This window comes from Macaca fascicularis, chromosome 2 (genome assembly GCF_037993035.2).
Source record: "Macaca fascicularis isolate 582-1 chromosome 2, T2T-MFA8v1.1".
In the NCBI taxonomy this organism is placed as follows: domain Eukaryota; kingdom Metazoa; phylum Chordata; class Mammalia; order Primates; family Cercopithecidae; genus Macaca; species Macaca fascicularis.
This window is the reverse complement of record NC_088376.1, coordinates 91,677,993-91,703,624: the sequence shown is the minus strand read 5'-3', so window position 1 is coordinate 91,703,624 and position 25,632 is coordinate 91,677,993. Positions and strand designations below refer to the sequence as shown.

Here is a 25,632-nt window from a genome sequence, read left to right as displayed (position 1 = left end):
CATTTAACTATCCTTAAAAAGTTGGCCAAGCACAGTGGCTCATGCCTGTAATCTCAACATTTTGGGAGTCTGAGGCAGGTGCATCATTTGAGGTTACTTGAGGTTCGAGACCAGCTTGGCCAACATGGTGAAATCCCGTCTCTACTAAAAATACAAAAATTAGCTAAGCATGGTGGCACACACTTATAATCCCATCTACTAGGGAGGCTGAGGCAGTAGAATTGCTTGAACCCGGGATGCAGAGGTTGCAGTGAGCTGAGATCGCGCCATTGCACTCCAGCCTAGGCAACAGCACGAGACTCCATCTCAAAAAAAAAAAAAAAACAGTTATTTGTTTTTTATCTTCTTGCCTCAAAGATAGAGTTGAGTGTGGAAGTGCCTGCTTGTATGTCCAGATCGTGACCGCCTACTCAAGGCACATCGACTGCTCACCCAATGGCAGCCTAACCTATTTGCAGACAAATTACTCAAGAGGAAAAAAAAACATTCTGCTAAAGTCTGACCCTGCATTCCTAAGCAGAATGGAGCCGGTGTTCCATCAAGTGTGACTCGGCGGTGCTTGCGAAAGAGCCCCTAATCATTTGCCAAAATGCAAGACTGAGCCCCTAACAACAAGTAAGTCTGGGAAAGGTTTTCACAAGCCTAAAAATGATTTCTATTTAGCTCGTACACACTTATCAAGTACCTAGAGAGAGGCAGCTTGCTGTGGTAGTGGGAAGATTTCCAGCTTCAAAGTTAAGCCAACCCAGGTTCAAATCCCACCACTGCCACTTTAACTTAAGTATTATTAAAGGAAGTATTAGAACCTACTTTGCTGGAGTGTTTCAAGGATTCTATTTGATCTCCCACATAAAGAGTTTGGCAGTGTCTTGTTACTTCCCTGACCTTGCTTTTCCATTTTACTGGTTACTGGTGTACACACACAAAAAAACAATCCAGGATGTACAGATGTGAAGCCACTAGAGCATAGAATGAGGCAGTACTTGAGGAAGTCTTAGAATCTGTGAAATATTCTTCCAAATCCACAGCTGTCCTTAAGCTGGCCTGAGATATACAGTACACTGGAGAATTGAGTAGAACTTGAGGACCCTAAAAAAAACTCATATGTTTTCATTCTGTAAGAACCCTTTTATTTTATTCTCTACTGTCTGTGGATGTGTCACAGGAGTGTCCACAAATACATATCAATTGTAGCATAGTGCTTATACCATTGAAAATTCATGGTATTTGCTGTCTTGCCCAAGATAAAGGAGAGATGAGGGAGAAAGAAGAAAAAAAGAAAGAAGAAATTATTGATTCTCAAATGCCCACAATATTAACTTCCTGCACTGGGTTCCTTGGCTACAACACTGTGAAACGGGTATCATTATTCTCATGTTAACAGATGAGAACAGAGAAGCTCAGAAAGGCAACCTTGCCACGCCCTTCTAAGTGGGAGTACTAGGACTGAAATTTAGGCTTTTTGCCTCCTTGGTCCAGAGAGAGGTAGAAAGGGAGTTTTACTAATGAGCCACTTCAGTGACACTTTAAAAAGCTACTGCACCACACTGTCTTCAAGAATTTTATTTTAACATAAAACTATCACAGTGCCTTCTAGAAGAAAGAGCATAAATTTGAAGGTCAAACGTACCTATCCCCAAATCCTGGATTTTACCATACCCACCAAATGTGTGACCTGTATAAAAATATGAACGTATCCAGATTTTGCTACTTGGAATCCGTATGCTTTTGCCCAAGAAAAAAATGGATGACAGTTGAAATTGTGAAGTACCGCCAAGTAGAACCTAGCACTAGTAGAGGATCATGGCTGACAACATGGGCCTAAGTATACACAAACTTGGCTTGTAATCCAGCTCTCATGAGAGGCAACAAAACCTAGGAGTTAAAAGCACAGACCCTGAGGCCAGAGCCTGGGTTCTGTCCCACTCTGAGGCTTACTAGTTCTTCCCAGTTCACCTCTCTGGGTCTCCGTTTCTGCATCTTTAAAATGGTCATAATGAAAGCATATACCTCAAAGAATTGTGATTTAGGTACAGTCATGCTCCACATAAAGACGTTTCAAGGTGGGGCACGGTGGCTCATGCCTTTAATCCCAGCACTTTGGGAGGCCAAGGCGGGTGGATCACCTGAGGTCAGGAGTTCAAGACCAGCCTGACCAACATGAAGAAACCCCATCTCTACTAAAAATACAAAATTAGCCGAGTGTGGTGGTGCACGCCTATAATCCCAGCTACTCAGGAGGCTGAGGCAGGAGAATCGCTTGAACCCGGGAGGCGGAGTTTGCGGTGAGTCGAGATCACGCCATTGCACTCCAGCCTGGGCAATAAGAGAGAAACTGCATCTCAAAAAAGAAAGACATTTCGGTCAACAACAGACCACTTATATGACAGTGGTCCCATGAGATTTTAATGAAACTGAAAAATACCTATCACCACTGACATCATAGCAGTGCTAACGTCATAGCTCACTGCATCACTCACTTGTCTGTGGGAATGCTGGTGAAGACAAACTACTGTGCTGTCAGCTGTACAAGCCTAGCATGTACAATTATGTATAGTATATAATACTTGATCATGACAATAAACAACTATGTTGCTGGTTTATACATTTACTTAACTATACATTTTATCATTATTTTAGAGTACACTCCTTCCGCTTATTTAAAAAAAAAAAAAAGTTAGATGTAAAACAGCCTCAGGCAGGTCTGCCAGGAAGGATTCCTGAAGAAGACATTTTTATTATAGAAAATGACAGATCCATGCATGTTATTGCCCCAGAAGACTTTCCAGTGGGACAAGATGTAGAGGTGGAAGAGAGTGATACTGAAGATCATGACCCTGTGTAGACCTAGGCTAATGAACATGTTTGTGCCTTAGTTTTTAACAAGATTTTTTAAAAGAAAAAAAGAGAAAGAAATCTAAAAATAGAAAAAAAAAACTTATAGAATAAGGATACCACACACAGAAATATATATTTTTTACAGCCGTACAATGTGTTTGTATTTTAAGCTAAGTGTTATTACAAAAGGATCACAAAGGATTTTTTTAGGCCAGGTGTGGTGGTTCACTCCTGTAATCCCAGCACTTTGGGAGGCCGAGGCGGGTGGATCACCTGAGGTCAGAAGTTCGAGACCAGCCTGGCCAACATGGTGAAACCCCATCTCTACTAAAAATACAAAAATTCGCTGGGAGCGGTGGCGTGCACCTGTAATCCCAGCTACTCAGGAGGCTGAGGCAGGAGAACCACTTGAACTTAGGAGGCAGAGGTTGCAGTGAGCCGAGATCATGCTACTGCACTCCAGCCTCGGTGACAGAGTGAGACACTGTCTCAAAAAAAAGGGGGGGGGTGTTAATTTAAAAACTTATAAAGTACAACAGTTACAGTAAGCTAAGCTTAATTTAATTATTAAGGAAAGAAAATTTTTTAAAATAAATTTAGTGTAGCCTAAGGATACAGTGTTTATAAAGTCTACAGTAGTATACAGTAATGTCTCAGGCCTTCAAACTCATTGGCTCACCCAGAGCAGTTTCCACTCCTGCAAGTTTCATTCATGGTAAGTACCCGATATTGGTGTACCATTTTTTATTTTTATATTATATTTTTACTGTATGTTTTCTATGTTTAGATATGTTTGGATACACAAATGCTTACCATTGTGTTATAATTGCATACAGTATTCAGTACAGTAACATGCTATACAAGTTTGGAGTCTAAGAGCAATAGGTTATACCATACAGCTTAGATGTATATGAGGCTATATCATGTGGGTTTTGGTAAGTACACTCTATAGTGTCCACACAACGATGAAATTGTTTAATAGTACTTTTCTCAAACTGTATCCCTGTCATAAAGCAATGCATGACTGTACTATCAAAATATATACGAAGCATATAGCACAACACCTGGTATATTTTAGATACTCGATAAGTGATTATTACTACTACTACCATTACTACTACTGCTGCTATTACTAGGCTACTGGCTTTGATTTAAGTTATTCTCTCTGAGCTTCAAGTATCTCTTTTGTGAAATGAGGATATAATGGTATCCACTTCAAAGAGGTGTTTGTGAGATTCAACTGGAAACTTTATAACATGCTGAATACCATTTTGGTAGTTATTTTTATTAACTGGATGCTCTGATGCCTATCTCTTCTTTGGACCATCACACTCTTCAAATAAGTTTACAGTTCTGAGTAGTTTCTTTAGAAGCAGAAATTGTTATATTCACTGTCACACACCAAATAAAGAAGTGCTCTATTCCTGGAGGCTTCAAAGTAGAGAATGCATCTGATACACAGCCATCTTCTCCAGGGGTGACCTTTATAAACACCCTCCATGTGCCTCCTTTATTCTCAGATTGTTCAGGAAATTGTTTAATTCAGAAAGTCAGAAACTGCTCTCTACCTTCCTCCAGGCAGAACACATAAGCACTCTATTTTCACAGAATCCATCACTACAATTTTCAACTTTTTCCAACAATCTTCAAAAATTGAGTGACTTTTCTGCACATCTCTCATCACTAAGGTAATTTGTGTTGGTTTCAATACCACTGAACATGAATGTACTAGTTCTTCCTTAAGGCATCTTTGATTAAAGTTATAGTTTCTTCTCTTTTATTTTATTTAATCTCTATGCCAGCAAGGTCTTCCTAAATCTTCAGATCCAGAAAAGATTGACTCAAAGCACTACTGCACTGTAAAATTCAAAACCTCCCATCCCAGCACTGCCTCACAAGATTTCTTTGGATTCTGGGGATGCTAACTTCTCTGACTATGAGTTCCTGCTTCTGCTATATCAAAGATTTTTGTGGATTTTTAAAAAATCATTCAACAAATATTTGAGTACCTGCTCTGTGTCAGGTGCTTTTTTTGGCTTTACATGTATAACACTGAGCAAAGCATACAAAGAAATCACTTCTTTGTCTTCTTCCACACCTTGTCAATGTGAGTGCAAAACTTGGCTCCATTCTCAATCACAAGCAAAAAGGCTGCATCTTATAGAAGGTGTTTACATTAAATTATTTTATTTAATTAGATAATGTAGAGGATTTTTTTTTAGCCAATCTTCTTTCTTTCCTTTCTCCCTGTCCAAACTGCTACTATATTTTAATTTAAAGTAAATATGATTTTCACTATCCCTACAAAGGCTTTGCAGAAAATATAAAAATGTCCCATGGCTGAGCCATAAACTCATAACAACCTTTCTTTTGGCTACAGAGATCAAAAGTTTTAAAATTATCACTGAGGAGAACTCCATTAAATTCTTAACCAGGAACCATCACCATCCCTAGTCTTTGCCTTGGATGTTAGTGGAGAGGTTTGGGAAGGAGATGGTTTTATCCTTCTGTAACCTGACTTTGGAAGAAACCTCAAAGAGTCTTAAGCAGGTATATCACCTATCAGTCCATTCATGCCTTCATTCATCCATCCAGCAAGACTTCATTTAACACCTTTGTGCCCACATGACTTTGTGACAACACAAAACAGAATGAGAACCAATATCCAACTTTAAGAAAATCACAGTGTAGACTTCAATTTTAAAAAAAAGTGGTGATTGAGCTGAATCTGGAAGAATATGTGTAATTCACCACGTAAAGATGACAAGAAGGGAATTCCAAGTGAAGGAAACAGCCTCTGCAGAGAGAGAGCACAGTAACTTGGACCTCTACAGACTTAATGTGTAATGGTGAGTAGGGTAGTAGAGCTGGCTAGTGTAGTACTGTGGGGGAGGAAGTGATGGAAGAAGATCTTGCACATCAAAGTAGAGAAAAGGGCTCCAAGAGTCCCTTTCCTCAAGACCATTCCATGATGCCAAGCAACTCTTACAGTTTGGACTATTCTCTGTGGAACTTTGGCACCCTGTAATAAGAGTGACATTCTAACAGCCATGTTTGCACCTAAAGAGATGTCTGCTATCTAAAACACCAATCTCTGTTAATCAAAGAAAAGATCCAGTTGGTGTGTTTTTATCGGTCCTTGCTCTTGCCTGTGCAGTCACAAATATCATATACAGAGAAATCATATTTATAAAAGATCCTAGAGTTCTAAAGTGTATAATTTCATTGCTCATTTTAGAAAAGGAGAAAGAGATAAAAATGTTAACATGATATGATGTAACTTAAAAATAAAATCATCGACATTCACAGACTCTAAGCTGAAAAAAACAAATAAAATTCTACGGTACTAATCAACAAAGACCTAGCTAGACAATGAATTCTGTAATATATGAATCCAAGTTAAGTTCTTGCAAAAACTGTCAGTCACTTTCTTTGTTTACTGTGACATAGCTTTTGTTTTATTCTTGTAGCAAAAAACACTATGATATTAAAATATCCAAATGCAAGAAATACATTTCTATTTCCAAGTAAATATTCTCTAAGAAAATAAGCAACTTTTAATGAGGAAAAATGCAAATATCTTTATTTTCACTTTTCAAAGAAAAGCTCAAACTCTAAGCCTACTGAGCAAATTGTTTTAAGTTCTTGAGAAAAAAAGGAAAAACATGTCTGCAATTTTTAAATCTTGATGAGTTAAATATAAAAAGCCCTACAACAGATTAGGTTAAGTTTTTACTGAAACTTAAAATCTCTTAAAATAATTTGCAATGAGATCTTTAAAGAAGTTTATTATAAATGGAAACAAAACCAAAAAATGAGTCTATATTTTTATACCATTGAATAAATTACTGGTAGACGTATAATTTAGAGCTAAAGTAACTGTGATGGCCTAAGGAAAGGTAAGCCTTTGAAATAACTTCCTTCTGTGACCTTGGTGGCAACACTTTGAGAAAATCAGCCATTAACTATAAGAAATTAAAAACAAGTTTCTGTGTTTTTAAGTCTAGCAGAAGAAATACCATACCATTTTGATTAATGAGAACACTCAAAGGCATTTGGCTATTCTAATTAGCTGAAACTTTTCATCACCTCAAGACTCACTAAAGGGAACAAAACACCATTTCTTAGTAGCAAGTCTTTCTAACGTGTGAATACTTCATTCTACATTACTAAGTACAATATGCTAAACCTAATTTTTTCTTTGAAGGACGAGGATATTACAGGCCTGAGGGCTCTTACCTACTCATCTTTCCTTAATGGATGTTTCCTTAGATATAATTGTCAGAGTTGGGGCTGAATATATATTGACTGTGGACCATGACTTGGAATCTTTAGAATCCTTTAAACAAATTGGTTTGCTTGGCATTTTTTTCCTAAACATGACATTTTTTGGAAAAAATAATTGAGAATGCTGGTTAATCAGGTTTTTTTCTTATTGTACTTCAACAGATTATATGTGACTAAAAGGAAATATTGTGATATTATTAATAGGGGAGTGCAGATTAGAGCAATTCTAAATTTTCAAACATAAATTCTAATAGGCTTAAAAGATTCTGAGATTTCTTTAATTCAGTGTTTATACGAATAGCTTCAGTGGAGGACTTAAAAACCTCTTCTACTTTCTGAGAACCTTTTAAAAGTTTAATTTAAATAAATAGCATAAGTTTATGTAGGAATAACTAGGATCTTAAAGGATTAACTTTTTGTATGTATAACATGTACCTAGAATTAGTATAAATTTCAACCTGCCTCATAAAATATCAGTATCATGTAGTTGCTTTTATCTTTGGACCTAAAAGGCCATAATTCATTATTTAGCAGATTGAACTGGGTTCAGGCCAAACCACTTTTAAATGTTAATTTAGTCTCTTTTGATATATATCTGAGAGTTAGAAAGAAGAAAATGTAGGAGTTAGCAGGGAGTCCATTTGTAGCAGATTGAGAAAAACTTTATAAGCAACTTGAAACCAATATTATCAAATTAATCTTCTGTTCGTTAATAATGGCTTGAGACACAGAGCATGGGCGTATTTCCAGTATAGGAGATAGAAAGATACAGGCAATTATGTTCCATGCCCAATAAAGAGTAGAAACGATCCAATACCTTTATGAACTAAACGGTCCACCAAAATGTTCTAGTCTTTCCAAATTGGAAACAAGATATGTGATGCCTATTTATAATTCATCAGACAAACCAGTGTACTAATTAGTAGAAATATATACTTTTGGAATTGCTTGAACTATTCCAGCAGTCTTAAAGTCTTCTATTTTGAATCCTTTCTTAGACTTTAAAAGTTGAAAGTTATCTTTTTTATTGTGATTATATAACTATGGTTGGATAGATTTCTTAACATGATTCTATATTTGTCAATCCTAGAGCATATAAAACATTCTGTGAATTCATTAGCAATCTTACCGTACCTTGGAGTTTTGCAACTGCAACTGTAACGGGCCAGATCCAGACTTGCTTTGGATTTCTGTTGTTAGAAGTCCATTAACTTTTTCATTACAGTGTAGCATTATCAAGTTACTATTTCAAATTATATAAATAGTCCTTTCAGATTCTATGCACTCCCAAATACGCATGGAAAATAATTTACTCAGCTAATAGGATTTTGCTGATTTATAACATTATTAGAGCATATTGAATTCTTATTTTTACATATATTACCCACTTTATCCTCACAAAAACTCTGCCATGTCAGTGAGGCAGTTATTCATATCATTGGCACTCTCCAGCTTAGAGAAGAAAAGATGTCTGCCCAAGATCACACAAGAAAGTATTATTGTTTCTGAGTCTCAAACTCTGTTTCCTCACACCATGTCCCATGTTCTATCAACAGAAACCTTGCCTAACCTCAGCAAACACACATATATAAAGCTATGTTGCCACATCCCACTGGGCTAGGGTATCCCTCAGCAGCTTGGAATTCATAAGCAAATAGAATAACACACGACAAAAGGCCGGCACTTGACAACTATTTTCTTCCCCTTCTGTTTTGTCAGTTGAGGCAAACCTCTAAGAACAGAAATATGGAATATAGATTGTGGAACTTGAGTCTAAGCACAGCCCAGACACTGGCTTCAAAACCACTGGAATTCTTCTGTCTGGAGTGTGCTACCTGGTTGTACTCACAGCCGAGCCTCTTAGCTTCATGAATGTCAATAAGTATGGTGGGGAAGAGAATGTAGAGGGCTTTTTTCTTTTAATAAGTACTTAAATGGTAGCTCCAAGAGCAAATTTCATGTCTATTGACATTTTTAACAGGTGTTCTACAGTTGAAATGAATCAGTACTGTGATTATAACCAGAAAGTTTGATAGAAAAGTAAAATGAACTTGTACATCATCTGCATACCAACAGAAAGGTGAAGTATACATTTATGGTGATTAGAAAAAGGGAAACTGGCTTTATTAAAACATTCTGGCACTCCCAGGGTTCTAACTCATCTAAAGTCCCCAACGGATATCATCAAAGCTAATGTCTTCGTTTATAAGTTGAAACGGGTCAGGCTGTGTCTGACAGCAGAGACAAGGTGTAAGCCCTGCCCCAAAATACGCTACAGTTATTGGCAAGAGCTTTCTTCAAATAAAATTTAAAAACTATCAGTAGTACATATTATTTTCCAAATGTTCTTTCTTAAATTTGTTCTCTGTTTACATACAATATCAACTGTATATTTGACTAATGTCTATATTAACTAATAGAAACCTCTAAGTGTATATAATTTAATAAACTTCTAGCTGGAAACAAATAGCTTCTTTGGAGCATTCACATTTAGAAATCAAAAGAAATTTGCTTTTTCACAAGACAATTGTTTTCAAGCAGTTCAAAACTATAATTTGAGGCCATGTGACTAAAACCTCCATTTAGTGAGAGAAAGCACAGCTCTGCTGGCACTGATTGACCACTCGAGGCACAATCTTCATTTAAATTTATTTTGGGCAACTCTCCCTGACAATTAGGTCGTGGCATGTTGTACGAGGCCAACGCTTCCAAATTTCTGGTTTTCAATACCTGTGAAGTCCTTTTGAACAGACTAGAAACCACAAAAGGAATTAGCTCAGAAGGTTTAAAGTAACATTGTTAGCGAATTCTTTTTGGATTTTTCTAAACAGAGATGTAAGAGTAAGACCACTTTGTAGTCATTCATGGGTGGCTGTTCTATTACTGTTTAGTTTACTAGGGCTTCCATAACACAGCACCACAGATTGGTGGCTTAAGCCATAGAAATTTATTTTATTTCTCCCATTTCTGGAGGCTGGAGGCTTGAGATCAAGGTGTCGGCAGGGTTGGTTTCTTCAAAGGCCACCCTCCTTGGCTGTCAGTGGATGTCTTCTTCCTGTGTCTTCACATGGTCTTCCCTCTGTGAATGTCCGTGTCTTAATTTCCTTTTCTTATAAGAATACCAGTCATATTGGATCAGGACCCACTCCAATGACTTCCTTTTAACTTAATTACCTCTTTAACAACCCTGTTTCCAAACACAGTCACAATCTTAAATAATGGGGCTTAGTATCTATGAGATAGGAAAACTTATGATTTTGGGAGTACACAACTCAGCTCCTAACAGTTATTAATCCCAAATCATTAGAAACTGGTTTGTTATTATCTGCTGGTGGCTAGATTCAGCATCCTGGTCTTGCTTCTGATCCTTGATCTCTGTACCCTATTAGTCTCTTTTAATTCAAGTCATGTCAACATTTGTCTTTGCTTATTGGCTACAGAGACTCAGACTTCCTCTTAACTTGCTCATGGATAAGACATTTTCTCCGTACATTCATTATTTGCTGCTTCTATTGCTGATATTTAAGTCTCTCTGCTCTTTTCACATCTATTTTTCAGTTTCTTTTATTTGGTCTTCTTATGTCCCCTGTGGCTTCTAAATTCAAGTTCATTACAGTGTTCTCCATAATTGCCCTAAACTGGAAGAATCCAAATATCCATCAACAGTTAAATGGGTAAATTGTGGTACCTTCAGATGATAGAATACTCTGCAACAGTAAGAATAGGAGAACCAATGCCACTTCTCAATGGATGAATACAAGCAAAAGATTGCATACTTTGCCACCTATCTCATAGAGACAATTAAGCCAACGGAGCCCATGAGCTTAGCAGTCATAGTTCACAGTCAATTCATATTTCAGTACCTACTACGTGCCAGGCATTGTGGAAGGTGCTTTCATGTGTGCTATTTCATGTAATTCTCAAAAATCTATGTAGACAGTAATGCCATCCTATTTTCAAAAGGTAAAACAGGAGTTTAGAGAGAAGAGTTTATAAAAGGCAGAGCTGGGACTGAAACTCCTCTCTTCTGACTCCAGTTTGGGTGTTGGTGCCAAAATGCCACATGGCCTTCCTACTTTCTTCTCCACTGACCACTTAGGCTCCACTGGCTCCGTGAGCTGGTAATCACCTTGACCGCCCCCAGCTACATGCTGTCTGTGGCTTGCAGCTTTAAGGTCTTTCTATACTTTTCCTAACTCTTCTCCACAAAGTGAGAGACTATTATTCATCTGCTTTCAAGGAACCCAACAGCATTATGAGGAGCCAACCCACACATTGCCAATGACCTCCAGGGAAATGTGGATAAGCAGAGGTGCCAGAGTCAGTTGCACAATTTTAGAATAGGAATTCCCAAAGTCTCAGCTTCTGTCTTGGAGCTGTTTCAGGGAAGTCAGGCAGATGGAGTACCTTAGCTGCAGACCTTCTTGGCTAGTAGCTTGTAAACCTGGCCTAGTTTCTGTAGTTTACTTTTCTTAAGTTATATCAACAAAACTGGGACATTTGGCGACTGGGGAACGAGCTGATAAAAACACTTGCACCTGCCAGAAAATGAGGAAAGCCACAGAGAAGACTACTGAATAGTCAGGCTTATTCATAAAGGGGGTGAATTCCAATTCACTAGTTAATTGCCTTCCTCTGGAATAAAAATGATATAATATAATTCTACCTTATGACATCTGGATAAGTTTGCTCTTACATTCAATAATTTAGTAACGGTATATTTAACATACAGTTTTTTTCTCATCTTTAAAAAAGGAGGGAAGACGAGACATGGTGGCTCATGCCTGTAATCTCAGCACAATGAGAGGCCAAGACAGGAGGATCACTTGAGGCCAGGAGTTTCAGACCAGCCTGGGCAACATAGCAAGACTCTACCTCTACCAAAAAAATTAAAAATTAGACACACACTGTGGTGAACACCTGTAGTCATAGCTACTCAGGAGGCTGAGGCAGGAGGATGACTTGAGTCGAAGAGCTCAAGTTTACAGTGAGCTATGATTGTGCCGCTGAACTTCAGCCTGGGCAACAGAGGGAGACCCCATCTCAAAAATAAAGAAAAAAAAGGAGAATTCAATCTTCTTGCTCCAAGATAATGATCTTCAACATTTAGTGGCCTCCAATTTGGCAGGAGGATGAAATTCTTCCTTGTGACTTTTTTTTTAAAATTTGGTATATGTATTTTATTTACTAGAGGCAAGAAATTGGGGAAATACATCTAATCCCTGCAGTGAGCCGAGATCACGCCACTGCACTCCAGCCCGGGCAACAGCGTGAGACTCCGTCTCAAAAAAAAAAAAAAAAAAAGAATTCCAGAGATCATATGAATCCAAGGGAACAGTTTCATTGTCTTGACCTTGTATTTACCTGCAGGGAATCTTATTTATTATATTTACTTTGGAATACTTTCCAATCATAAAATGCACTGAGAAACCAGGCCTCAAGACCTCTTTCACTACTTCCTTTCAAAAAGAGGCTATGTCTCACCTCCCCCTATGCCCAAAACACCATTGCTTCAGCATAGTCTATGCAACTACCTATGTTAATGATGAATGATTCTCATGCTTTACTTTCTCTTGAATGCTAAGATGTCCATCCATTTGTGCAAGTAAGGTACAAACAGTCTAGAGTTATTCTCTTTGGGGAGGCAGGGCAGAATTTCTAGAAGAAGTAATTTCTATATCTTTGTATTTTAGTCATTTTCCTTTACTTAAAAATAACACCAAAAAGTCCCTGTTTGCAAATGATCTGAGATATTTGACAAGGAATTGAAAAATAATACCAATAACGTTTAATTGGGATTACATTTTTTGTTACATATTTCACACAATCTTCAAAGGCCTCTCAAAATATAATAAATTTGGGATTTATCATACAAAAAATAAAACAACATATCTTTCTAAATTTACTTATTAATTATGAAATATGTATTATTTATGCCAGCCTCATTGTAAGGCCAAAGGCTAAAAACAAAAAAATAGTTTTAAGACAGACCACCCTAGATAGGAAAAGTTGCTTGCAGGTGCATAATAGAGAGGCTCATCCTTAGGATAAAATAATCTCTAGTAACTTAGAGCCACACTCATCAGAGAAACCTGAGAGTAAAACTTGACTGATTCAAAGCCAGCCATAAGTGAATGAAGATCAAGTATTATTACCTTGACCATTGTTGTAAGATTGCTTGCAAAACACAGAGGGTAAATAAGCCCTGGGACATGGTAAGACTGAGATAGGGGAACGTGTAATCCTCTCAAAAGAACAAACAAATGGTAATTGTTTGTGGACAAAGGGATCTTACTAATTAAAAATAAAGCCTTATCTGTCCGTCAGAGCCGGTTTTAAGCATCTTTACCTGGCAACATCTTATTAATTTTAAAGCATTTTTATTTAGCTGCTTGAAACTATTTTATTTCCTTGAGTCTAATTAAAACTTTTCATCTAATTCAAAATCACCTTCTGTCAAAGTTGGCCATATAATGTGATTTCAGTATGAAATAATTTGAAAAAGATATCCAGTACATGTATTTATTGAGTGCACCTGAGCGTTTATGTGCACACAGGGAACTATACCAAACAATGCGGAAATGGTTCACATTATATTAACACAATCTTTGCTCTCACAAGGCAGTTTCATTAGTGAGGCACAGCCAAGGAATAGTTTACAAAATAAAAGACAATAGCAAGGTCCCAAGGAGGAGCTTAGTCTGAAGGCACAACTCAGAAATTTGGGGTATTGGACAGTTCTGTTCCTCAGGTGACCAACAGCATAGTCAGGAAAAAAAAAAAAAATGGCAAGAAGTACTTTGGAGCCAATCAGTGACTCTGGTTATAAAAGACTAATAGACTAAATTTTTTAACAAAAAAATAAAAATAAAAGAGCACAAATTGACTCAACTTGATCAGAAGCGCCCCCCGATGGTCAGGAGTCCACCCTGAGGTAGGCTGAGGCCTGTTGTCTGGTGGAGAGATTACATTTTAAGAGTAGCCATGGATATTACTCGCCAATGCTTTCTGCCTCGGGTCTAAAGGCTCCAGGCTTTTAGAGAGTACGTTTTAAGAACTACAAGATGAAAGCTGCTGTGTGAGCACATGCAATTATTATTTGTCAATTTAAAAAAATTTTTTCAAAGGCTTGTGAGTACTGTTAGGAAAGATTTCCTTAACAAAAACAGTGAGGCCAGCAGCAGTAGCCAAGGGGGCTGTTAGGGCAGGAACAGCCATGATGGGCATGCAGGACGTGGAAGCAGCATAGATCACCCAGAGATGACCAGGACAGCCATTCCAGGGACAGCACAGCAGCAGTAGGGACAGCACACTATTGAGGACACGACCCTAACTCAGAAGGAGAAGGGCCAATTTATCCACCTGGCATAGTGGACACAGTGCACAGGGCTCACAATACTTCTAAGCACGCATGAAAATGATTTAACTTCACTCTCTCTTAAAATCAGAACCCCCCACAATGGACTATTTTGTAACAATTAATATATAATAATAAGTACAGTCTGCATTATTTTTGTCTTTATACCAATGTAGTAATAGAATATGATTTTTTTTAAGGCAGTAGCTCATGAAGCCAAAAGTGCCTAGGGCCCATGAAAGTCATAATCTCACCCGGCTCCAATCATTCAGACCAAGGAAAGTGAGTATACATGTGGTGGCCATGGAATTCCAGTAATGTTCATAAGTGGAGGCTTAGAATCAAAGACTGTAGAGATTGGTATCCGTGACTTACTCCCACCTGCTTCCTTCCCGCATTTGATCACATTCCCAGTCTAGGTAAAACAAATAGTGCCAATTAACACATAACACAAATGGAAGGTCCAGGAGTTATATAATAGAATGTGATTAGTGTAACTCCTAACTAATTAATCCCAAAAGACTTCCTAGAAAAGATGATGGCTGAAGAAATGTGCACCTGTTGCATGGAGAAAACAATGCTGGAGGGGAAAAAGAGACAGTAAGGGGGAAATAAATAGAGGGTCAGTTGGAAATCTTTCCTTTCAATAACCTGTGTCATTATTTTAAATAGATAGGCACCAATTTCTTTGCTGCAACTTGACTACCCTTATTAAGGAGTTGTAAATCACATTTTCCAGCTGCAAACAGATCACTGAACCAATGGTGAATTCATCATAGATTGTAAATTCCACATATGAATCTCTATTTAAGGAAAGCAAATTCTGTCCATGCTTCCCAATTATTTACACCTAGATCTGTGCTTTTTTTTTTTTCAATAGTTAACAATTTCTTTTTTTTATTATTATTATACTTTAAGTTCTAGGGTACATGTGCATTACGTGCAGGTTTGTTACATATGTATACTTGTGCCATGTTGGTGTGCTGCACCCATCAACTCGTCAGCACCCATCAACTTGTCATTTACATCAGGTATAACTCCCAATGCAATCCCTCCCCTCTCCGCCCTCCCTGTGATAGGCCCCTGTGTGTGATGTTCCCCTTCCCGAGTCCAAGTGATCTCATTGTTCAGTTCCCACCTATGAGTGAGAACATGCGATGTTTGGTTTTCTGTTCTTGCGATAGTTTCCTGAGAATGATGGTTTCCAGCTGCATCCATGTCCCTACAAAGGACACAACTCATCCTTTTTTACGGCTGCATAGTATTCCATGGTGTATATGTGCCACATTTTCTTAATCCAGTCTGTCACTGATGGACATTTGGGTTGATTCCAAGTCTTTGCTATTGTGAATAGTGCCACAATAAACACATGTGTGCATATGTCTTTATAGCAGCATGATTTATAATCCTTTGGGTATATACCCAGTAATGGGATGGCTGGGTCATATGGTACTTCTAGTTCTAGATCGTTGAGGAATCGCCATACTGTTTTCCATAAGGGTTGAACTAGTTTACAATCCCACCAACAGTGTAAAAGTGTTCCTATTTCTCCACATCCTCTCCAGCACCTGTTGTTTCCTGACTTTTTAATGATTGCCATTCTAACTGGTGTGAGATGGTATCTCATTGTGGTTTTGATTTGCATTTCTCTGATGCCCAGTGATGATGAGCATTTTTTCATGTATCTGTTGGCTGTATGAATGTTCTCTTTTGAGAAATGTCTGTTCATATCCTTTGCCCACTTTTTGATGGGGTGGTTTGTTTTTTTCTTGTAAATTTGTTTGAGTTCTTTGTAGGTTCTGGATATTAGCCCTTTGTCAGATGAGTAGATTGCAAAAATTTTCTCCCATTCTGTAGGTTGCCTGTTCACTCTGATGGTAGTTTCTTTTGCTGTGCAGAAGCTCTTTAGTTTAATTAGATCCCATTTGTCAATTTTGGCTTTTGTTGCTGTTGCTTTTGGTGTTTTAGACATGAAGTCCTTGCCCATGCCTATGTCCTGAATGGTATTACCTAGGTTTTCTTCTAGGGTTTTTATGGTATTAGGTCTAACATTTAAGTCTCTAATCCATCTTGAATTAATTTTCGTATAAGGAGTAAGGAAAGGATCCAGTTTCAGCTTTCTACTTATGGCTAGCCAATTTTCCCAGCACCATTTATTAAATAGGGAATCCTTTCCCCATTTCTTGTTTTTCTCAGGTTTATCAAAGATCACATGGCTGTAGATGTGTGTTATTATTTCTGAGGGCTCTGTTCTGTTCCATTGGTCTGTATCTCTGTTTTGGTACCAGTACCATGCTGTTTTGGTTACTGTAGCCTTGTAGTATAGTTTGAAGTCAGGTAGCGTGATGCCTCCAGCTTTGTTCTTTTGACTTAGGATTGTCTTGGCAATGCGGGGTCTTTTTTGGTTCCACATGAACTTTAAAGCAGTTTTTTCCAATTCTGTGAAGAAACTCATTGGTAGCTTGATGGGGATGGCATTGAATCTATAAATTACCTTGGGCAGTATGGCCATTTTCACGATATTGATTCTTCCTATCCATGAGCATGGTATGTTCTTCCATTTGTTTGTGTCCTCTTCTATTTCACTGAGCAGTGGTTTGTAGTTCTCCTTGAAGAGGTCCTTTACATCCCTTGTAAGTTGGATTCCTAGGTATTTTATTCTCTTTGAAGCAATTGTGAATGGAAGTTCATTCATGATTTGGCTCTCTGTTTGTCTATTACTGGTGTATAAGAATGCTTGTGATTTTTGCACATTAATTTTGTATCCTGAGACTTTGCTGAAGTTTCTTATCAGCTTAAGGAGATTTTGGGCTGAGACAATGGGGTTTTCTAAATATACAATCATGTCATCTGCAAACAGGGACAATTTGACTTCTTCTTTTCCTAACTGAATACCCTTGATCTTTTTCTCTTGCCTGATTGCCCTAGCCAGAACTTCCAACACTATGTTGAATAGGAGTGGTGAGAGAGGGCATCCCTGTCTTGTGCCAGTTTTCAAAGGGAATTTTTCCAGTTTTTGCCCATTCAGTATGATATTGGCTGTGGGTCTGTCATAAATAACTCTTATTATTTTGAGATACGTTCCATCAATACTGAATTTATTGAGAGTTTTTAGCATGAAGGGCTGTTGAATTTTGTCAAAGGCCTTTTCTGCATCTATTGAGATAATCGTATGGTTTTTGTCTTTGGTTCTGTTTGTATGCTGGATTACGTTTATTGATTTGCGTATGTTGAACCAGCCTTGCATCCGAGGGATGAAGCCAACTTGATCATGGTGGATAAGCTTTTTGATGTGCTGCTGGATCTGGTTTGCCAGTATTTTATTGAGAATTTTTGCATCGATGTTCATCAGGGATATTGGTCTAAACTTCTCTTTTTTTGTTGTGTCTCTGTCAGGCTTTGGTATCAGGATGATGTTGGCCTCATAAAATGAGTTAGGGAGGATTCCCTCTTTTTCTATTGATTGGAATAGTTTCAGAAGGAATGGCACCAGCTCCTCCTTGTACCTCTGGTGGAATTCAGCTGTGAATCCATCTGGTCCTGGACTTTTTTTGGTTGGTAGGCTATTAATTATTGCCTCAATTTCAGAGCCTGCTATTGGTCTATTCAGGGATTTAGCTTCTTCCTGGTTTAGTCTTGGGAGAGTGTAAGTGTCCAGGAAATTATCCATTTCTTCTAGATTTTCTAGTTTATTTGCATAGACGTGTTTATAGTATTCTCTGATGGTAGTCTGTATTTCTGTGGGGTCGGTGGTGATATCCCCTTTATCACTTTTTATTGTGTCTATTTGATTCTTCTCTCTTTTCTTCTTTATTAGTCTTGCTAGCGATCTATCAATTTTGTTGATCTTTTCAAAAAACCAACTCCTGGATTCATTGATTTTTTGGAGGGTTTTTTGTGTCTCTATCTCCTTCAGTTCTGCTCTGATCTTAGTTATTTCTTGCCTTCTGCTAGCTTTTGAATGTGTTTGCTCTCGCTTCTCTAGTTCTTTTAATTGTGACGTTAGAGTGTCAATTTTAGATCTTTCTTGCTTTCTCCTCTGGGCATTTAGTGCTATAAATTTCCCTCTACACACTGCTTTAAATGTGTCCCAGAGATTCTGGTATGTTGTATCTTTGTTCTCATTGGTTTCAAAGAACATCTTTATTTCTGCCTTCATTTCGTTGTGTACCCAGTAGTCATTCAGGAGCAGGTTATTCAGTTTCCATGTAGTTGAGAGGTTTTCCAGGAATTGAACTCATCTCTGCAGCAAGCAGACCTAATAGACATCTACAGAACTCTCCACCCCAAATCAACAGAATATACATTCTTCTCAGCACCAAATCACACTTATTCCAAAATTGACCACATAATTGGAAGTAAAGCACTCCTCAGCAAATGTACAAGAACAGAAATTATAACAAACTGTCTCTCAGACCACAGTGCAAGCAAACTAGAACTCAGGACTAAGATCTGTGCTTCTTTCAGAATGTTTAGAAACAAGGATTGACGAGTATGTCAAGATTTAGCTATTCGTACTACTTTTAAAACTTACAAAACATTCCTTTGGGAAGGAAATAAGGTAGAACCAACATGGCCTGAACCCTAATCTATGTTGGAAGAAATCTACAGGGGCACACTTTACTGGGAAAGGACACAGCAAAATATTGCCCTGACCTTTTCCTGTGTTAGAAGTTTGAAGAGAGTATGACATTTATGACACTAACTTTGACATTTAGCTCACCAAGTAAAAGAAGCTTATCTTGCTTCTGTGCATGAGAAACAAGAACCGCCATCAAAAATTAGCCTTTTGGTGGCTAGTTTTTTGCAGGTCCTTAATCCAGGGCCCAGAATTTTTTAGCATATGCAAAACTAAAGATGGTGCCAGGTGTGGTGAGTCACACCTGTAATCACAGAACCCTGGAAGGCTAAGCCTTGAGCCCAGGAATTTGAGACCAGCGTGGGCAACATAGTAAGACTCCATCTCTAAAAAAAAAAAAAATTTTTAACAAATTAGCAGAGTGTGGTGGCACACACTTGTAGTCTCAGCTACTTAGGAAGCTGAGGTGGGAGGATCCACTTGAGCCCAGGAGGTTAAAGCTGCAGTGAACCAAGATCACACCACCGCACTCCAGCCTGGGTGACAGAGCGAGACACTGTCTCACAAACAAACAAACAAACAAAAATATATAGATGTCAGGAGTTTGTTTACATGTATGTATACATAAAGAAATATATTCAATATATTCATCCTTGTAGGCTTCATGGTAGCAGATCTATCCTTTAAATATTCAGCCTAAAAAATTGCTTAATTGCTGGTATTATAAAACAAAATAATTTTTTAATTCATGAAAATATTAGGGTTGTTAATTTTATTTTCTTAGTTCTGTTTTTTATCAATTTTTGACAAGAAGTATATTAATTTTTATAATCAGAACAAAAGGAAGACTATTTTGAAAATTCATACATTAGATAATTTGGGGTTAGCAGAGATGTCTAGTATTGTAATCTTTTTTACTTTTCCCCTAATCTAACCTATCTCAATTTCTTCTGTTTAATATCTCTGATAAAGAAACTCTGGATAATTGTTGAGAGTTTAAAAAGAATGAAAATAAGTTTTAAATTACAAATTCCTTGGTAGAAGTAATAGAACCTGCAACTAAACCAGTGGCCTGTGTAACTGTGGAATTGCATACTTTAAGTATTTTATGCACCAAAACGGATCTCAAGAAAGTCTTAGTAAAAGTGACATTTAATGGCATTTAGCTAGTATTTAATAAGAATTAGAGAGATGCTAAAGCTTATAAACCTACTAAGATCTACAGAATAAAAAAGAAGTTTGTATATATGTGAAATACTTAGGTTACTAGAAACGTGCTTGTGAGTGAAGTTATTGACCATTCCAGACTAGAGAAAGAAGCTATTTCTCAGAAAATGTTTGCTTATGTGATTATAGTGAGAAGTGGCTGCTGCCCCAAATCTGAGCGAGATCATGAACAATGGACATTTATGGCAGTCAGTGAGGGCGGCAGGGAGAGCCCTCCAGCCTCACTAAGCCACGTGAACAGACACCGGGATGGTAGAGACGAAGCAGGAAAGCCTGGAAAACAGGTCTGGGTTCCTGTCCTGGCTCGGCCACAGAATGGCTTTGAAGCCTTGGCCACATCACAGTCTCTGGGCTTCAGTGTCCTCAACTATCGATGGAAGATAATATCTACCCCACAGAGTTATCACGAGATCAAATAAATGAAATTATATCAAACATTTAGCAGCGTGCCCAGCACGTGGTAGCTTTTTGTAATAGTTTAGCCCCTTCCCTGTGAAACAGGTCCAACCTTTCTCATCTGAAGCATCTGGTGGTTCCACAGTCTGGTATCCAGCCGGAGAGGGTCCTGTGATGTCCAGTATTGTGTATGCCGTTTCTTATGCTCTGTATTTTAAAAAAGGAAATAAGTGGACCATGACTGAGTTTTCTTAATAAATGTTAATGGCACTGCTAGACTCCCTGTATTTCATTCATTTGTGCCTGCTCTTATAATAGAATTTAATAAAAAGATTATTCTCTAGAATTATTATTTGTTAGGAAAGCTGTCATTCTGTATATTTCCTAAGTGAAGAAACAAATGATGGAAGAAATAAAAATATCAAAGAATTTTCCACAGGAAAGCATCGAGAAAAATAAGTTTCCTCTTAATGCTGATATTGTTTTTCCAGTCAACATTATTTCAAGAAATTAAACCAGGAAGTGGGAAAAAGTGATTTTGAAATATTACTTGAAAATAAATAGGCTGAAATTATTGCTGGAGGATACCACAATATAGTAAGCAACTTCTAAAATGTCACTATTCTTTTCCATTGTTTCTGAGTGGCATAGAAGCATATAGACAATGTTATCTAAAGTTTATAAACTGCTTATATGCTTGAATATATATTCAGTGTATATTTTATTGTTGCTGTCTTCATGTTGTCTCACATAATAGATGAAAACTGACCCTTTGGTGTGGTTATATTTTGAAAATTGAGTTTGAAGTCTGAACAATTACATATATATCTTACAATGTTTTAAGCTACTGCCTTCAAAAAAGAAAGAGGCCTGCACAGTTATATTGTCATCAGCCCTGCAGAGCTGCTGATAAAGCAAATTTGTAAAGTCTCATGAATTGCCAAGCCAATTATCAGTCAGGTTCTGATTTCTGGAAGCATCATCCCATGAGATAAATAGACAAGTCAGAAATAACACAGCTTGATTTTAAGATAACAGGTGGAGGAGGCAATTTGATTTGGGGGAAATCTTGCATTGATACATGAGTGTATTCGCTTGATTTGGCAGTGGTTTTAGACACTGTATCTGGTACCATGGAGATGTCATTGTGGCAGACCTTCTCATTCTGTCTTCAGACTGTACCACACTTGTAAAACAGTGACGCTCATGGGGTATTATCTCAAAAGCCAAAAGGCTGTGAAGAAAAAAGTTGCTAGCAGTCTCTAACATGGGTGTGTCATGACTCTTTTCAGGTAGTAGGTGTAACCTTGAAGAAAAAGTGGCACTGTCTTCAAAAAAGTGACCTGACCCTGGCTTTGGTGGGTTTTTTCTGCAAGAAATAAAAAGCACCGCATGTATTTATCGTACATCCTTTCTAGCTGACCACTGCTTTGTTCTAGAGTTCAGCATGAAAGGACTAATTTTTGTTTTGTTTTTGTTTTTGTTTTAGTGAAATGGCATGTCCCTTGCTAATTCTAGCTATTATAGTTGCACATGTAAAGAAATATCTCTATGTAGCTTATGGATTGGTAGCATTTCAAATAAATAATGTACCGAAAAATTGACCTGAAATTTTTTGAGATGCTTATCAATTGACATTTTTTCTTAGCCCAAGAAAAGAATCTGAATTATTATTTTCTTAAATTAAATTATACCTTGTAACATTAGATTTGTTATTTTAAATATAATAGGAATTGAAATATAAGCATGCCACTTTGTTTATTGCTATATTATTAGAACTTACTGAAGCATGGAAAGAATTCTTCACAAATGACTTTGTTCTTTTGAAAAATGTAAGCTGCAAAAATATTTGTTATAAACCATATTTAGTCTGTAAATGAGTGTAGCTTATAAAGATGTACTAAGTTTATAGTGTGTAATGTTTCATCCAAATAATTTTTATATTTTGATAAAATGTTAAACAAGTTAATAGTTCCATAATAAATCTTTTCCCAGAATTCAGAATTGTTTGCATCTCCATTTTAGGAAGTTCACATTGCTTCATTAAAGAAGAAACCTGGAAGCATTATGCACCTCAATTTGTTATGCAATGAAATCAAGTTATCATTTATTCTTCCAGAAGTCAGTTATTCTATGAATTGTGGCCATATAAACTTTTCAAAACACATACATATATGAAAATACTACTGATGTATTTGCTGAATAAAATCTCTAGTATTTGATATTCCATCTTGGAAATAACACGTTATAATTCAGTAATGCTAGTTATAAAGTCAAAACAAAACAAAGAAACAAACTTTCAGCATTGTAAACAGATACACACATTTAAAAATCTATTAACTATACAAAACATTTTTTTTTGTTCTCATAAAGAAAAGCTGCCTCTGGATACATTTTAGAAAGTCAGTGCCTGAGAAAATGGACAATGTTTTGATCCCTAGAGTAAACCTACCTTCTAAATACTTAAAGCCCTTTGAAAGCACAAGATAATGATGTAATTGTATCCTTTTTGTTGCATGGAAACGATCAAGCTCTATTAAGTTCTGAGTTAATATCAACCCTGGCTCTTAATTCCCTTTTCCAACATTAGACGCCCCCCCCCCATGTCGGTTTTCGTTTCTTTGCCTGTGATAGGTCTGTCTGCTACATTTGTATTTTAAGTAGATTTACAACACAAATATTCATATGTGTTCTTAGTATAAAATTATTTTCTTCAGGGAGGCTCTACCCAGAGACCTGAGAAAATTGAAGCTTTTGTTTTTAAAGTATTTAAGGACTATTTAATTTTTACATAGTATGAAATTTTTCTCATTGGGTTGGAAAGGTAATGTTTTGGGGGATTTTTCCCATTATACCATATCTAGTCTCAAAAAATGTAATAATCTGGTAAACTCAAATAACAGAAAGCCACCATATCCCTTTATAGTTTATAATTCTACTTCTTTGAGACAAATAACATAGGGATATGTATGTGTTTGTGTACACATTATCTATATATATACATATACATATGTATCTATAGATATATAGAGAGACATAGATTAATGCCTCAATATTAATTATCCTTTACTGACATCTGTATTTATGGGGTTCTTCAGTTAAAAGACATTTCTAAAACTCTATTAAAATTATTTGGTCTGAAAAACATTGAAAGTTGCAGAATTTTTTTTTCATCAAGTTTATAACATCACCGCAGAACAGGCTGGGTGAATTCCTGTTATGTCAAGCCACTGAAGGATTTTTAGCTATTTTGCAACATTTTTACTCATTTTATCCCAATCCACCCAAAAATGGCAAAGACTCCAGAGATCACCCAGCAAAAGCCCTCTGTGGGAGTTGGATCCTGCTTCTAATCTCTGTCCCAAATTCCTGTCATTCAAAATATTTAGGAATTATAGAGTAATAATGTATAAATGAACATAACAGGCAACCCATAGTGTTTTTAAATTGATATTACAAAAAATTCTTGTCATGTTAATTTCCTTAAAACATATTATACATATAAAATACTATGTTAAAATTAAATGTAATATGTCAGCTGTAAAGGGGAAAAAGTAGCTAACTAAAAGTTCACAGATTATCTTTTTTCAGATTTTGTGTGTTTTCTCCTCAGCCAAAAGCCTCAAGATTCACTTGCAGCAGCCTACCTCTTCATTTATGTTGGATTGCTCTTTAAACATTAGAATATCTTGTAATAAATAATAAGTTAAAGATCTCTCCTGACACAAGTCATTGTTGATTTCACTGTTATAGGGAAAAGGCTCTAGGGCGGCAGATAAGGCTGTTGCCATGGTGATGAAGGAGATACCGAGGGAGGAGTCTGCTGAAGAAAAGCCCCTCCTTACTATGACATCACAGGTGGGCAGACCCATAGGGTTTCTGTAGGAAGCTGACATATGTTAATATATCAGACATTGTGATTCTTAACTAGAAAAAAAAACTTTAACTCTTGAACCAATTTTTTTAAAGACAGTTTCAATGAAACAATTATATAAATATAGATGAAAACCAAAATTGCTAAAAAAAGAAAAAATCACCATCTAGTTATTTATTTGTGAATATTAATCTCATTACTCAACTTTAGTTAAGACAAAAGAGAAAGAAAATATATGTGCAAGTAAAACATGTTGCTTCTTTATAAAGGAGTCTTGTTAACAACTTTGGGAAAGTAATAACAATGAAGCTAACAGTACATTTGAACAAAAAGAAAATCAAATTCCTGTGAATAAATACAAGTTATATTGTATACATATGTCAGTTTACCAGTAGAATATCTAAATTTTCTTAAATGTTAAATATATTTATGTTGTGACTATGCATACTACATATATGTCTATACATATTTATGTGGATAACTAATTTACAGGAATGAGCCAGAAGTCCCTGAGTCCCCATGCAGAAAATGGCATTTGTGACCCCTCTCATACTCAGTGACCTTGAGAACAAAAATGTCATGTCTATTATAAGCACATGAGAGCCATTTTCAGCATTTATTATAACAAGTATAGAAAAAAGTCTGCATTTGTATGCAAAGAATGTGGAGACTGTGAATCCTATATGTCCTCGGGGACTTTTGAAACACCCTGTAAAATCTACATAAATATGTATAATGTACTCATCACCACTCTGTGGGACTACCAGTTTTAAAATCGCAAATGAAAAATATTTTTACTTGCATTTATCTTATAATTTAGATTAGATTATTTTAAACATTTCATTTTTTCCATTCAGTTCCGATTATATGATTCAGTTCCGATTATATGAACATGTCTAGAATTCGAAAAATGTCCATTTACAGTCCTCATGAAAGGCATTTATATCAAAAGCTAAATTATGGCAACTTATTTTTAGAATATCAGCAGATCTCATCCCCAGCTGCTGCCAACATGTGTGGTTTTATTTTATTCTAAATACTATGTTGCAAGTTATAAAAATTATAACATGTAAC

The 25,632-nt window shown here is 36.7% G+C and overlaps 1 protein-coding gene across 31 annotated transcripts in view; it reads left to right on the top strand.

The window, feature by feature from the left end:
- PEX5L (peroxisomal biogenesis factor 5 like) overlaps positions 1–25,632 on the top strand; it is a 244,755-nt gene that overhangs the window by 110,371 nt on the left and 108,752 nt on the right. For 15 of the 31 annotated variants that reach the window (XM_065540237.2, XM_045386586.3, XM_005546454.4 and 12 more), the window contains one exon: positions 24,438–24,542. The exons of 9 other annotated variants lie outside the window; for them this stretch is intronic. Coding sequence is in view for 17 of the 22 variants with exons in the window: in XM_045386586.3 (XP_045242521.2) it covers positions 24,438–24,542 (105 nt within the window). In the remaining 5 variants the exon portion in view is untranslated. Of the gene's footprint in view, positions 1–21,976; positions 22,043–24,437; positions 24,543–25,632 lie in introns of all 31 variants that reach the window. 7 more of the 31 variants (XM_045386585.3, XM_045386582.3, XM_074031435.1 and 4 more) reach the window with 1 other exon arrangement.